General features: G+C 48.5%; 1 protein-coding gene across 1 annotated transcript; it reads right to left on the bottom strand.

Annotated features, from left to right (window-relative positions):
* Nucleotides 1-189: 189 nt before the first annotated feature.
* On the bottom strand, nt 190-10,544 carry LOC118723238 (small ubiquitin-related modifier 3). The gene is made up of 4 exons (XM_036445390.2): nt 10,387-10,544; nt 4,146-4,274; nt 3,322-3,393; nt 190-1,549 (listed from the first exon to the last, which is right to left on the bottom strand). The coding sequence occupies exons 1-4, from the start codon at nt 10,405-10,407 to the stop codon at nt 1,457-1,459; spliced, it is 315 nt and encodes a 104-aa protein (XP_036301283.1). The 5' UTR covers nt 10,408-10,544; the 3' UTR covers nt 190-1,456.
* Between the last annotated feature and the right edge of the window lie 3,609 nt (nt 10,545-14,153).

Here is a 14,153-nt window from a genome sequence, read left to right on the forward strand (position 1 = left end):
AAGGCATGTCCCTGAGGTTATATTTCCTCTCAAAATGTATGCACATTGTGCATTTGGAATAATACCTCTTGGTATTCATATTTTAAAAATATTTACAGGCCTCATTGAGCCTTGCTGAATGGTCATTACAAAGGTTGAATTGTGACAGTCAGCCGCAACCTCCAAATGCAATATTTAATACAAGAGACAGAATATCAAACTATATTTACTGTTTACAGTAGTAAAGGACAACAAAGAATGTACAAATTGTGAACAAACAGCAGAGCCAGCAGACACCACATCCACACCCCAACAGCAAAACACAAAGGAAAGGCAAGATTCCGGGCAAGCAAGAGATGATGGTCCAGGTCGCACTGTCCAGGTACCAGGAGGCAGAGCAGGGCCATCAGGCAGCAGGGGTTCCATACAGAAGGGCAGGAGAACTGAAAGTGGAATAGGTTTAGGTTCCAAAATGGTTCACAGAAATGAAACCACAGCTAATCAGGAAAGCACATGAAGCCTGTGAGAACAACATGAAGTCATCTGTGCATAGGGCCCATCTGTAATCACACTTGGAAGTAGCTCTTTGACACAAAAAAGTCACTGCAAAATCAGCTATACTTAATCGTACTTGTTTATACAGAAACCATAATTATTGATCAGAAGCAAATACTGGAAGAAATCTGAGGGCACAAGTACTGCCAAGTGAGAAACATGGCAATTGTATTCCTCTATTAAAAGGGGACCCCTGAAACTAATAGAAAATAATAGTGAATATAAACTGTAATTGAAAAATTTTTAAAAAAGGAAAAAGCCAATTTCTGTTGCACCCTGCTTTGCCCATGCACCAACAGGGGTCCTGGGCCTGCCCTGCCCTAGGAGAACTGGAGGAACAGAGTGCCCAGGCCCGTGGTACTGAGGGACTCAGTTACTTGTCACCTTTTCAAAAGCATTCCAGTATCCTCCCTTCAACTTGACCATGTTCTCACAAAACTTAAACTTGCAATATTTAGCACTGAAAAAACCTACAAGACAGTGAGTGGAAGTGTGTCTCCCCACAATGCCCCCAGAACAGCCCATAGAAGCACCCCCACTTTGGTGATGTGAGCTCTCTACAATGGACTAAGCAGGGGGATTTATTCAATACCCGGGATAAGACCCCTGTCTAGACTAAAAAGGGACATTCACACAAGCTTCGGGGAAATGTGGTGAGAGGGGGAAAGACAAAAAACAAGAGCAAAAGCAAACCCCCAAAACCTTGCAACTCATGTTCCTAAACAGACATGACACTGGCTGGCCCGGTTCAGGTAAGGATTCGTCCCTGCAGACAGTTTTGAGTTGCACCCGCAGTATGTCAGAGAGGAAAGGGATTTTTGTGGATGTCCTTGGTTCCGGCAGACTCCTTTGTGATTGGCATGGTCACGTGTTCACTATTCAACAGCAAATGCAAGGACGGTGACAAAGTGGGCCGGTCCCACTACAGACCACATCCCAAGAGGCAGCCAGTCGCCCGTGAGCCTCCTGTTTGCTGCTGGAACACGTCGATGGTATCTTCATCCTCCATCTCCAACTGCCAGGGTCGACGTGACGGGCACAGAGAGAGAGGGGACATCCGTTAGTTTTCTCGCCATCACAGGAACAAAACTGTTCAACTGAACACACATGTGCATAGCACTGTCTCCCTCGCACAGGCGCACAACACCCACCACACCTCTGCTCCGGGGGCTGCTCCTGGGTCGCTAGGTCATATCAGAGAGAAGAGGCTTTGTTTAGGATTCCCAACAAGCTACTATTCAGCAGCCTTCCCCTAAGAAAACCCACAAAAGAGTATTCAAAACTTGCTTTAACTGACAGAAAAACTGAGTTTCATTAAAAAATGAGCAAGTATCTAACATTGTTAGTGAAAATTAGACAAAGTCAGAGCCCAAGTCTCTCTCTCATTAGGAACATCCACAGAGTGGCGCCAAGTCCTCAGGACTAGCAGGGGCCACACACATCATAACAAGTGCAGTGGGTGGCGGTTCCAACGCAAACCAAATCAGAAAAGAACCCACGTGGTAAGGGACCAGCTGCGGGCTGTACCCCTGGTCCCCGTCCCTCCCCTTCAAGATCAGGGCAGAGAAGGGCAAAAGCTCCCCACCTGCTCCTCCCAACACCACGGGAATGGACATCTGCCCTGACCTTTGTCCATTCTCAGAACAAAAGAACTTCCGCCAAATCACAGGCCTGGAGGCAGTAACATTTCCCAGAAACAGAGGAGTAGGTCCGGGTTAGCGGGCCCTGTGCTGCTGCAGACACTACGTGAACAGGAGCCAGAGTGACAGGCCGGAGGAGAGCGTTCCTGCCCCCCACCCCAGTGCAAACCCCCAGAAATCCTCAGAGCCATCCACCATCTCACAGCAGAAGAGTTCCTCAACTGAGCAGAAATATGTCGCCCTTTCACATGCACCAGCCCAGTGGATTCTGTCTCTGTGAAGGGCAACACTGAGTGAGACCCCAACAGTAGGTGACTCTGGATCACAAGGTCACCCAGCTGATGAATGATAAGAACCACAGACTGGCCAAAACCGGTTTGGCTCAGTGGATAGAGCATCAGCCTGTGGACTGAAAGGTCCCGGGTTTGATTCCAGTCACGGGCATGTATTATACCTTGGTTGCGGGCACATCCCCAGTGGGAGGTGTGCAGGAGGCAGCTGATCGATGTCTCTCTCTCATCGATGTTTCTAACTCTATCCCTCTCTCTTCCTCTCTGTAAAAAATCAATAAAATATATTAAAAAAAAAAAAAAAAAAAAAAAAAAAGAACCACAGACTGAACCTCGGCCTCCAACTCCATCTGAAACTTTTCACTGTGGGGCCTTGCAATGCAACATGCTGGGCTGAGACTGTTGGAAGGAGGTCACAGGCTTAACAAAAGCTGACTCCTGGCTGAAATGAAGGGGTACACTCTCCTTTCCATCCACACCCCTATACACACATGCTTACAGGGCACAAGAAGCAAGCCAGTAAGTTGGCTACAAATTAACTAACACTACAAGTTCAATGTCCAGACCACTAGGGGGTGTGCGTACATCTGCCCATCTTGCCTAGACCCCTCTGCTGAGCCCCCAGCCCGCCCGCTGCACCTCCCAGCCTGGAGGAGAATGTCCAACAAAGGACATTCTCATCTGAAACACTAAACTGCCCAATTAAAATGTTAAATATTCTAATAACTAGGAACATTAAAAAAAGTAAGGTATCCCATATAAACACCCATCAGTAGCTCCCCAACAAGAATATTTCAAACAGCAATTAGTCAAATGCAGGTCGACGTGGCCTCAAGACGCCGAAGCTGCTTTCATACCTGGGCCGGGGTGTCTGCTTCATTAATTGGCTGCCCATCGAACCTGAATCTAATCTGTCTCATTGACAAGCCCTAGAAAGAAAAGGCAAATAGAATTAAGTATTTCTAGGTAACGCATTAATTCAAAAACATCACATATTTACCCCAGAATACCAGGATTCTGACTGGAGGATATCTTTCCATTAGTTTTTAGAGAAGGAAGACAGAGAGACAGAGAGAAACATCCATGTGAGAGAGACATAGATTGGTTTGCCTCCACGCACACGGACCAGGATTAGCACAAATGCATTTGAGCTGTTAAGTTCATGACACTAACAAAAATAATCACAACTGAAAAGGCTCAATTTACTGGTCACTGTGGGAGGATGCAAGGGAGTCAGCTCGTTACTTTGAAAAATGGTAAAGGGAAAGAATCAAGCATTTTGTAGAAACCAAACTGGGATGAGGGATGTGTCTCCACAGCATTTTCCAGCTACTGTGTGAAGCAGCCAAGGAACTGCACTCAAATTCACTGTTCTGCGATCTCCCAGGAAGGAAGCTGCATACACACTGACCCAAGAGCAGACATGTGGTCACACTCCACCCCCAGAGGAAGAGGCAGCATTTCGCCTGGCCTGATGGGCACAATCTGGAGATGAAGAGGGCTGAAGAGAAAAGGCCACCAAGGAGTGAAGACACACATAAATGCGCACACACACAAATATGTACACACAAGCATAACAACGCACACATGTGCAGACACACATGCACACTTCCAGGACAGTGGAGCCCTGAACAACCTGGACACGGGTGACAGCAGAGTCCCACCCCGCCCACAGGCACACCTGCCGCTCGCAGTAGGCCTTCATCAGCTTGCTCAGCGGGGTGTGTCTCTTAATCTTGAACTGGACCACGGAACCATCTTGCCCAGCCACTTTCAGGTTGATGTGGTCGTTCTCTGTCTTCACTCCCTCCTGCAAGAGACATGACACTGGGCCTCAACACCCAAAATAACCACTACTGTAAAGGGCAAATCTTTAAGTAATTGCTGGGGTTTTATTTTTAAGTCATTAAAAAGCAACCTAATTCTGAAAACTCTCCAGCAGTCCAGTCACTCATGTGATGGTTTTATTTTTACACGGAAATTGTTTTTAACTTCTACTTGTGAAGCATCCATGTGTCAGGAAATGCAATGGAAAACTACAGAGTTCATAGATTGGTAATTCAAAGAAAAAGAATCTGTTCAATAAATCTAGAAAAACTGAGAGCAAGTCCACGTCTGCCACAGATCACTGTGCAGCCGGAGGGAGCCGTGGTAGGCCCGTCCTCCGGGGGGAGCGGCTGGTGCAGCAGCAGCTTCCACCTTCCAGCTGCCGCGGCCCCGGTAGTTCAATCAGCCCCACTGGTCAGGGGCACTCACAGTATTTATCTTGTGGAATTCCTGACTCACTCAGCTCCTGAGCAACCACACAGGGTACGGATGCCACAAGCCTGTGTCCTGCAGCAGCAGCTCAGGCGGAGAAGCATTTCCTAAGAACCAGAGAGATGTGCCCACAGGGTGAAGCGCCCGTGAGGGTCCTGTCGTCACAGAGCCACCTGTTACCTGGCTCTGACTTTTGGGGAATGAAGAGTGGTTTATCTTTGAACAAAACGATGAAAATGACCGGAGTCAATCTGAAAATAAAGACTTGATGGACCTCAAAGTGGTTCTGTACTTTCTCCAGCTGACACGCATGCTCCCTGGTTGGTGCATCCCCAGAAGAGCTGACCATGGCCGGGCTGCTGGCTTTGTGGAGGAGTCAGATCCGCTCTCCTGCCCTCCCTAATGGGAGGGCTGGGCCCTCTGCTCCCCGTCGCCATGTCGCCAGCTGTCCTAACAAAAGGGGCTGGCAGGCAGGCAGTCACATCCTCCACATTGTTCGACACTTTGAGTGGGGGTGCCGCTCTTTCTAGGGAGCTCGGAATGGCCTGAGAAGTGGCCCTAGGAGGCCAGACCCCAGCAAGGAGCCTGAAGGTCATCCTGGGGTGGTGCTTACCTCACCGCAGCCTTGGGGGGCAACTTGGCCTGGCACCACTCAAGCCCCCCTCTCTGCAATGTGGACTCGTGTAGGCAAACCCGGTGACACAGTGCGGGGGTGTGGGTGTGGGTGTATGTATGTGCGTGCGCTCAGGGACGCAGAGTCCCTCTAGCACACCTTCATTCCCCAGAGTAAGGATACATTTGCTTCTTTGTTCAAATAAAGGTGTTTTGTTTTTTTATAACAGTTATGGATTTATAGAGAAATTGCAAAACATGGAGAACTCCAGTACACCTCCCACCTGTCTCCCCAGTGTTAACATCTCACATCCAGTACGCCACACTAAGACACCAGTGCTGGCACACCACTACCAATGAAACGCCAAATTCTTGCTATTTCACCAGTCTTTCCATTAATGTCCTTTTTCTGTTCCAGGATCCAATCTAGGGTACCACACTGTGCCGAGAGATATACTTTCCCAATGTTTTATTGTGTTAAAAAAACACATAATAGCCGAAACCGGTTTGGCTCAGTGGATAGAGCGTCGGCCTGCGGACTGAAAGATCCTGGGTTCGATTCCAGTCAAGGGCACGTATCTTGGTTGCAGTCACATCCCCAGTGGGGGGTGTGCAAGAGGCAGCTGGTTGATGTCTCTCTCTCATCGACATTTCTAAATCTCTATCCCTCTCAATTCCTCTGTGTAAAAATTAATAAAATATATTTTTTTAAAAAAGCTAAAAAAAACAAAAAAACGCATAACATAAAATGAACCATTTTACCATTCCCAGTGGTATTACATTCATAATGTTGGGTGGCCATCACCAATATCCATCTTCAGAACTCTCTTCATTTTGTGAAACTGAACCTCTGTCCCCACTGAACACCAAATCCCCTCCCCAGCCCTGGCACCCCCCTTCTGCTTCTGTCTGGATTTGATGACTCCATGTCCCTCATACAAGTGGAATCATACCGTTTGCCTTTTTGTGACTAGCTTATTTAACGTCTTCAACGTGCATCCATGTCATATTATAGTATGGCAGAATTTCTTTTCTTTAGAAGGCTGAATAATATCCCATTGTATGGATGGACAACATTTTGTATAGATGGACCACATTTTGTATGTCATCCATCCATGAATGCTTGGGTTGCTTCCACATTTTAGCCACAGTGAATAAGGCTGCAGTAAGCATGAGTGTACAAATATCTCTTGAGACCCTACTTTAAATTATTTTGATTGTGTACCCAGAAAGGGAATTAATTGCTGGGTCATCTGGTAGTTCTATATTAATTTTTTGAGGAACCTCCACAGTTACCCAACTGCTGCACCAGTTTACATTCCAACCAAAAGTCATGGGGATTCCAATCGCTCCATGTCTTCACCAACACTTGTAGGTTTCTTTTTCTTTTCTTTTTTATTTTTATTTTTATTAGTAACTGTCCCAATAGTTGTGAAGTCTTGATGACTTGCAATTCCCCAATGACTGGTGTTGTTAAGCATCTTTTCATGTCCTTATTGACCATTTGTTTTCTTTTTATGTTTTATTTATTGATTTTTAAAAAAGAGAGAAAGGAAGTAAGAGAGAGAAAACATTAATTTGTTGTTCCACTTATTTATGCATCCACTGATGCATCCACTGGTTAATTCTTATATGTGCCCTCCCCAGAGTTGGAACCCACAACCTTGGCCTCTCAGGATGACACTCCCATCAACTGAGCTATCCAGCCAGGACTCTTATTGGCCATTTGTATATCTTCTTTTGAGAAATGTCTATTTAAATCCTTTGCCCATTTTGGGGGGGAAATTTTTTTTCAGTTGTTGAGTTTTAGAATTCTCTATATATTTCAAATACTAATCCCTTATTACATATATGATTTGCACCTATCTTCTCCCCTTCTCAGGTTGCCTCTTAACTGTTAATAGCACAAAATTTCTGTAATTTTCACAAAGTCAGTTTGTCTGTATTTCCTCTTGTTGCCTGTGCCTATGGCATCATATCCAAGAAATCACTGCCATACTCAATGCTGTCAAGCTTTTGTCCTGTTTTCTCCTAAGAGTTTTATGGGGTGGGTCTTACATTTGTGTCCTGGACCCATTTTGAGTTAACTTTTGTATGTGGTGTTACAAAGGGTCCAACTTAATTCTTCTGCATGTGGACAGAGGAAATATTTGTTTTTATAATGAAAAAACATGATTTGTTCAAACAAACAGATGCAAGAACCAAAACACAAAACAAACAGAAACTCTGAATCACAGGGCAGCAGCTGCAGACCAGGCAAAGGAAGGCAGCACTGGGCAGAAGGCCTCACCAGGAACAATGGGGGCACCAGCTCCCACAGGGAGCACATACAGCCAGGAAAAGCCCCAGGTACCTCTCCTCTCCAGGAGGGACCAATGGCTGTACCAGACCCCGGTGAACTCCTAATAAACAAGGAGTAAGAGAAACCCAAAATTAGACACAACGACCACAATTTACTGCTGACCCACAAGGCCTTCCTTGGGCCAGCATGATGGCCTGGGAGTGTGCCTGCCCCTCCTTGCCGAGACCAGAGCAGAGGGCTCCTCAGCAGGCACAAAGGGCACTGCAAACTGTTTACCCTTTTGGACACAGTCCAAACAAGTTTGTTCAACTGAAAGGACCCTGGAAGTTGACCGTGTGGAAGAGTTAAGTTTAAACCACTGGAGAAGTGAGTATAGTGTGTATTTCACTGAACGTAAACTTCAGTAAGAGGAAGCCACCCAGAAATCAAAGAAAGGCATTATATTTGGCCAAATGACCAGGCTGAGAGGAGTGGTATAAAAGGCTGGGCTGGAACCAAAATGTACAAAGCAAAGGCGGCTCCAATTGTAGTGCGATCTTGACTCAAGGCAGGGCAGGGAGCAGGCTGGCTTCCATCAGCCAGCGGGCACACGCCTTGTTTACTTAAAGGAGGCATGCCTGCGAGTTTGACATGATTGAGGGCTGCAATCTCTAGTACCAGGCTGGTATCAGAAGCCTGCGTGCAAAGCATTCAACTCAACAGCAGACCTTCCTCGGTCAATAAACAAACCCTGACAGTGCAGACCAAAAGCTTTGGAAACACCCTTTCTATGTTATATAATGAAAGGATAATATGCAAATTGACTGAACAGCAGGACAACCGGTAGCTATGATGTGCATTGACCACCATAGGGTAGACGCTCAACACAGGAGCTGCCCCCTGGTGGTTAGTGCGCCCTCACTTGGGGGGTGGGGGGAATGGTGCCGCGCAGCCACAAGCCAGGCTGATGGCTGGTGAGCACAGCAGCGGTGGCTGGAGCATCTCCCGCCTCCGAGGCAGCACTAAGGATGTCCAACTGGGGCTTAGGCCGGCTCCCCATGGACATCCCCCAAGGCCCGCCAGCAGCTGGACATCCCCAAGGGCTGCCAGACTACAAAAGGGCTGAGGGACCCTCTCCTCCCAGTGCACCAATGTCGTGCAGAGGGCCTCTAGTGTTTTTAATAAGAGTGGTTAGCACAACAGCTGTGGACGTCCCCACAGACTGACAGCCATTTTAAAACCCTAGAGCATCAATTTTCAACCAGTGTGCCACAAGAATTTTTAAAACTTGCAACCTGACTATTTAGTCAGGAGCACTGACCTCTTTTCCCTTAGACTGTCAAATAAAATGACCACAGTCAACAACACAACCATCATCTGGTGTGAATGAATCACAATTATACCTATTTTCTGGTCAGACCAGCAAAAAATGTAGTTTTTGGTATGCTGCAGAATTTTAGTAATAAGTTTATGTGTACTATGAGATTTTAAAAAGATTGAAAATCACTGTGCTAGGCCCTGGCTGGGTAGCTCAGTGGTTGGCAAGCCATCAGCAGAGCCAAGGTTGCAAGTTAAGAGTACAACTAATGAATGCATAAATACATGGAACAACAAATTGATGTTTCTCTCTCCCTAAAAACAATAAATTTTTACATAAGCGGGGGGAGGAGGAGCTAAAAAGAAAAAAAAATAAATAGAAAATTTTAAAAAGAAGCCCTGGCCAGATGTTAGAGCATCGACCTCCTACTGAAGGGTCCTAGATCGACTTCCAGTCAAGGGTTGGAAGGTTCAATCAGGCCTGGCTGGGGCGTGTGCGGGAGGCAACCAATCCATGTATCTCTCTCACATCGATGTTTCTTTCTCCCTCCCTCCCTCCCTTTCTCTCCAAAAATCAATTTTAAAAAACTATCTTCAGATGAGGATTAACAGCAAAACAAAACAAAAATCGCTGTCCTAGAGAAGCGCACGCCAGGGGGCGCTACAGGGAGCAGTGGGTCCAGCGATGGGAGGCCGGGCGCACCCTGGGGGACAGACAGCAGAGAGGAGAGTGGGCGCACCCCGCCGGGCTGTATGGGAAAGGTGACAGTGCGCAGACAGACCGACCACCGCCCCCCTTCCCAGAGGATCGCAGACGCGGGACCCACAGCGAGGGGCCTAATGGGGGTCGGCCTCCGCGATGGAGAAGGTCTTAGGGAGGGGCGGTCCCCGAGAGGGGTCAGGGCGGGAGAGAGGGTAGGGTCCCCGGCGGCAGACTCCCGAGAGAGCGGAGTCTGGATGCGGCAGGGAGGTCCCGAACACCAAGTGTCCCGGCGGGAAAGGGGCGGCAGTGGCGGGGGATCGGGGCGAGGAGGGTCGCGGACCCCGAGATGGTGACGCGTGGCGAGAGGTCAGGCTGCGCGCGGGAATCGGAGGGGGCGGGGCGAGAGCGGAGGGGGCGGGGCCTAAGCCGGTGTGAGAGCGGCGGGGGCGGGCCCTAAGCGAAGGGCGGGGCCTAAGCGAAGGGCGGAGCGGCCTGGGCCGTGGGGGCGGAGCCTGGGCCGGGGCAGGGCGGAGCCTGGCCGGGCGGGGGGAGGGGAGCCCGGCGGCGCGACTGCGGGGGGAGGGGCGGGAGGCCCGGGCGCCGGGGCGGCCCGGCCGGCATCGCGGTCCCTGGCCGCGGGGGGCCGTGCGGGGCCGTGGAGAGTGTCGGAAGCGGGGGGGGGGGGGGCTGAAGGGAGCGGCGCAGGCGGGGGTCGTGCGCGGAGCCCGGCCCGCGCCCACCGGCCCTTACCTTGGGCTTCTCCTCGGACATGGCTGCGCGCTGTGGCGGGTGGCGGGGCGGCGGCAGGGGATGAGGCAGCGCGGGAGCGGGCGAGTCACGCTCTCAGCCCGCCGCTCTCCCGCCGCAACTGCCCGCGGGGCCGCGCTTTGCCCCCCAAATCCTGGCGCGCCGGTTGGCCGGCGCGAGGTCACGTGGCGGAGGCGCGTGCACGACGCGCGCGCCCGGGGCATGGAGCGCGCGCCCGGTGGGGCCGAGGTTCCCGGCGATTGGGAGTGCGTCACGGGGCGGGGCCCCGCGCCATCCCCGCGCCCCAACGCCGGGGGGCGCTCAGGCACTGAGGGGTGGGGGTTGGGCGCGCTGGGACCTCCGGAGCCCTCAGGGCATCCAGGGCGGGGTCGCTCCGGACGTGGAGCTAGGGAGGGGTTTGGGAAGGGAAGTGGCCTACAAAGAGGTAGGCCTGGAGGCCAGGCCAGGTGCAGAGTCAGTGGCCAGGACTGGTGCACTCTCTTGGGGTCAGTGGGCCTGGGTGCTTCCTGGAAGAGGTGCCTTCACCCAGGTGCCCAATGTCAGGTCATCAAGGACTACAAGAGGGAACCAAGAGGGCGGGCCAAGGCTGACCCTCCCACCGGCTCCATCCACCCAGGACACTGCATTTGTTCCTTGTGAAGCCCACACACACTCAGGTCTGGCCTTCACCCTGAGTTGCAGGTGGACAGGGCCATAAACAAGGATTGGAGATGTAGAGTGTCTTTCTCCATCCACTGCTCACTCTGATCTTAGCCAGGCTTCCCTCTGAGGCTTCCTCTCCTTGTGTCTAGTCCCCATTTGAGGTACTGAATCTGGCAAGTGAAAGCTGGTCACCTGGGGGAGATGGTGGGATGGGTGAAGGAGATCCTCCTGTGACTATTTTGCTAACATTTCTGGAGTGCACACCCTGCACCAGATGCTAGTACTCCGCATAGCAACCCATTTCACAGGTGAGGAAACTGAGGTGTTCAGAGGTTAAATTCCATACCTGAGGCCCCAGAGTTAGTAAGCAGTACGGCTGGGATTTGAAAGCAGACTGTTGGCCATTGAGATTGACCAGTGTGCCCTACACCAATCAGGGCAAACCCAGGGTTAGACTCCCACCAAGATGGGCCACGTGGGTGCTAAGGCGGACACTGGAAATGTGCTGGAGGAGAAGAGTCAGGAGGTCCTTTCAGTACTTTGAGATGCACATTCTTAGAAAGCCCTCGCTCTTCCTACCCTCCCTGCCTGTAATCCTAATGCTCTCAGGAGAAATGGACCCGTGATGGCCAACATTTATCACTCAGAGTGTGCCAAGCATGGTATCAAGCTTGCATCATCCCATTAAAGCCTCAGAAAATTGAAGTAGTGATCCCTATTTTGTCAATTAGGAAACTAAGGTTTAGTGAGAGGGTGGACTGCATAGGATCAGGCAGCTGGGAAATAGCAGGGTCTGGATATGAATTTAAGTGACAGAACCATTCCAGCTTAAGACTGAGCCAACTGGGTTCCACTTGTTTCCTGTTAACGTCTCTAAACCGTAGAGCCAAGTGTTCATGGTCTCTCATTTCCCAAACCACCTTGACTCTTAAAAATTCAATTTCTTGGCCAGAGATACATTGAGGAGAGTGGAAGGGGGCTCCTCAAAACGGAGTTGTCATGTCACAGGTTGACAAAGTCTCTCCATGAAAGGTCCCCTCTCACCCGGGTCCAAGGATTTGGTCCCTTTCACCCGGGAATCTGGACTGTGGCCCTCCTCTGCCAGAGATCCCTGGGAAGCATGGCCAACTCAAGCTGTGCTTCTGGCAGAGGGGAGCCTTCAGGAACCAGCCCCTTCCAAGACAGAGATGGACAGTGGGAATCGAACCCCAAATTGTTGGTTATGGTGTGGCTTTGGGTAGCAGTGTCTGGATCCATCAACAACCTAAAACAGTATCAATTACAAAATATAACATCATATGTGCTACATACACATGAAGCTATTATGGATGAAAAACACATCCTGGTTTTAGACTTAATTTGTGATAAATATATAATTTAGAATTGATACAGCATCTAAATGTGTTACAATAAGAAATTAGACTACAGCCCACACATGTAATGAAAGGTTTTGGACATATTTTAAATATGTAAAAAAAAAAAAAAAAGAGTAGTTGATAACAGGAAAAATGCTCATATGATGATAAGTTGTTTTTTTTAAAAAGCAAATTATAAAATTACTGTGGCCCTGGCCAGTGTGGCTCAGTTGGTTGGGCATCATCCTGTGCACTGAAAATTTGCCGGTTCGATTCCAGGTCAGGGCACATGCCCAGGTTCTGGGCTCCATCCCCAGTAAGAAGCATACAGGAGGCAGCCAATTAATGTTGTGTTATCACATCAACATTTCTCTCTCCCTCTCCCTTTCTCTCTCTCCCTATAAATCAATAAAATATATTTTTTAAGTAGAAAATACCCTATTGTGGTTTCTGGACAACCAGAAAATCTGTATTAGATGCTTTGAAAATCTGATGAAATCAGATAGCTACCAAAACAGAGAAAAAATTTCTCTGAGGGGCAACGATCCCACAAAGAAGGGAAGTGATTTTTTACCTTTGAGACATCTGGAGATTAGTATGATATATTGTTCAGCTCAGGCTGCCATGACAAAACACCACAGACTAAGTTACTTAAATAACAGTCACTTTTGTTCTCACAATTCTGGAGGCTGGAAGTCTGAGATCAATGTACCAGCAGGGTTGATTTCAGGTGAAGCCTCTCTTTGGCCTGCAGATGGCCACTGCTTCCACGTGTCCTTCCCTCTGTGTGTGCATGGAGAGAGGGGGAGTAAGAGAGAAAGAAAAGAAGGAGGGAGGAAGAGAGGGAGGGAGGGAGGGAGGAAGGGAGGGAAGGAGGGAGGAAGAGAGAGAGAGACGGGAGAGAGAAGGCAGACCATAATGTATGCAATGGACAAGAAGTAAAAACACTGAGCACAACTTTTGAGTCTCATAGAATGGAAGAGACAGTAACTGGGCATGGCCAACAGCAAGATAAATTGGGGGTGTGGGGAAGCGAGGGGATAGCTCTGATAAATAATCTGAACCTTGAGCTAGATCACTGAGGACTACAATAAAGAAGTAAGGCTGAGGTGTAAATAGATCAGTCCTCACAAAGAGTGAAACTCCAGCACCAAGGCAGTTCACTCCCAAATTGGGTTAAGCTGATTTGCTCTCCTTCCCATTGCCAGCCTGAAGCAAAAGGAAATTCTCTGGAGGAAAATGACAGCAGCCAGGGCCTCAAATTAACTAAAATATTGTCATACACGGTATCCAGAATTGAATAAAAGTTTACAAAGAAAACCAAAGACAAATGATCCAAAATCAAGAAATATATATTAAATATATATCTAAAACTCACAGAAAAATAGGCATTACCAGATACCGACTTGAAAGTCACTTTAAATAATGTATTCTAGGAAATAGATTATTCCATACGAATTTTCAGCATAGAAGTGGAATCTATAAAAGAGAATCAAGTATAAATTTGGAAACAAAAATACAATCACCAAAATTATGGGGGGGGGGGATGGCAGTAGATGAATTTAACAGATTAGACACAATGAAAGAGAAATTATAAATTGGAAGACATGTCAAAAGAAAATATTCAGACAGAAGCAACGAGGGAAAGAAGTATGGAAGATAATAAAAGGTCAAACATACTTGTAAAATAAAATCCCAGGCGTGAAAAGAATATACCAGAAGCAATATTTGAAAAAATAAAAGAGGATTTTT

Source organism: Pipistrellus kuhlii, unplaced genomic scaffold, assembly GCF_014108245.1.
Source record: "Pipistrellus kuhlii isolate mPipKuh1 unplaced genomic scaffold, mPipKuh1.p scaffold_m20_p_2, whole genome shotgun sequence".
NCBI classification, from domain to species: domain Eukaryota; kingdom Metazoa; phylum Chordata; class Mammalia; order Chiroptera; family Vespertilionidae; genus Pipistrellus; species Pipistrellus kuhlii.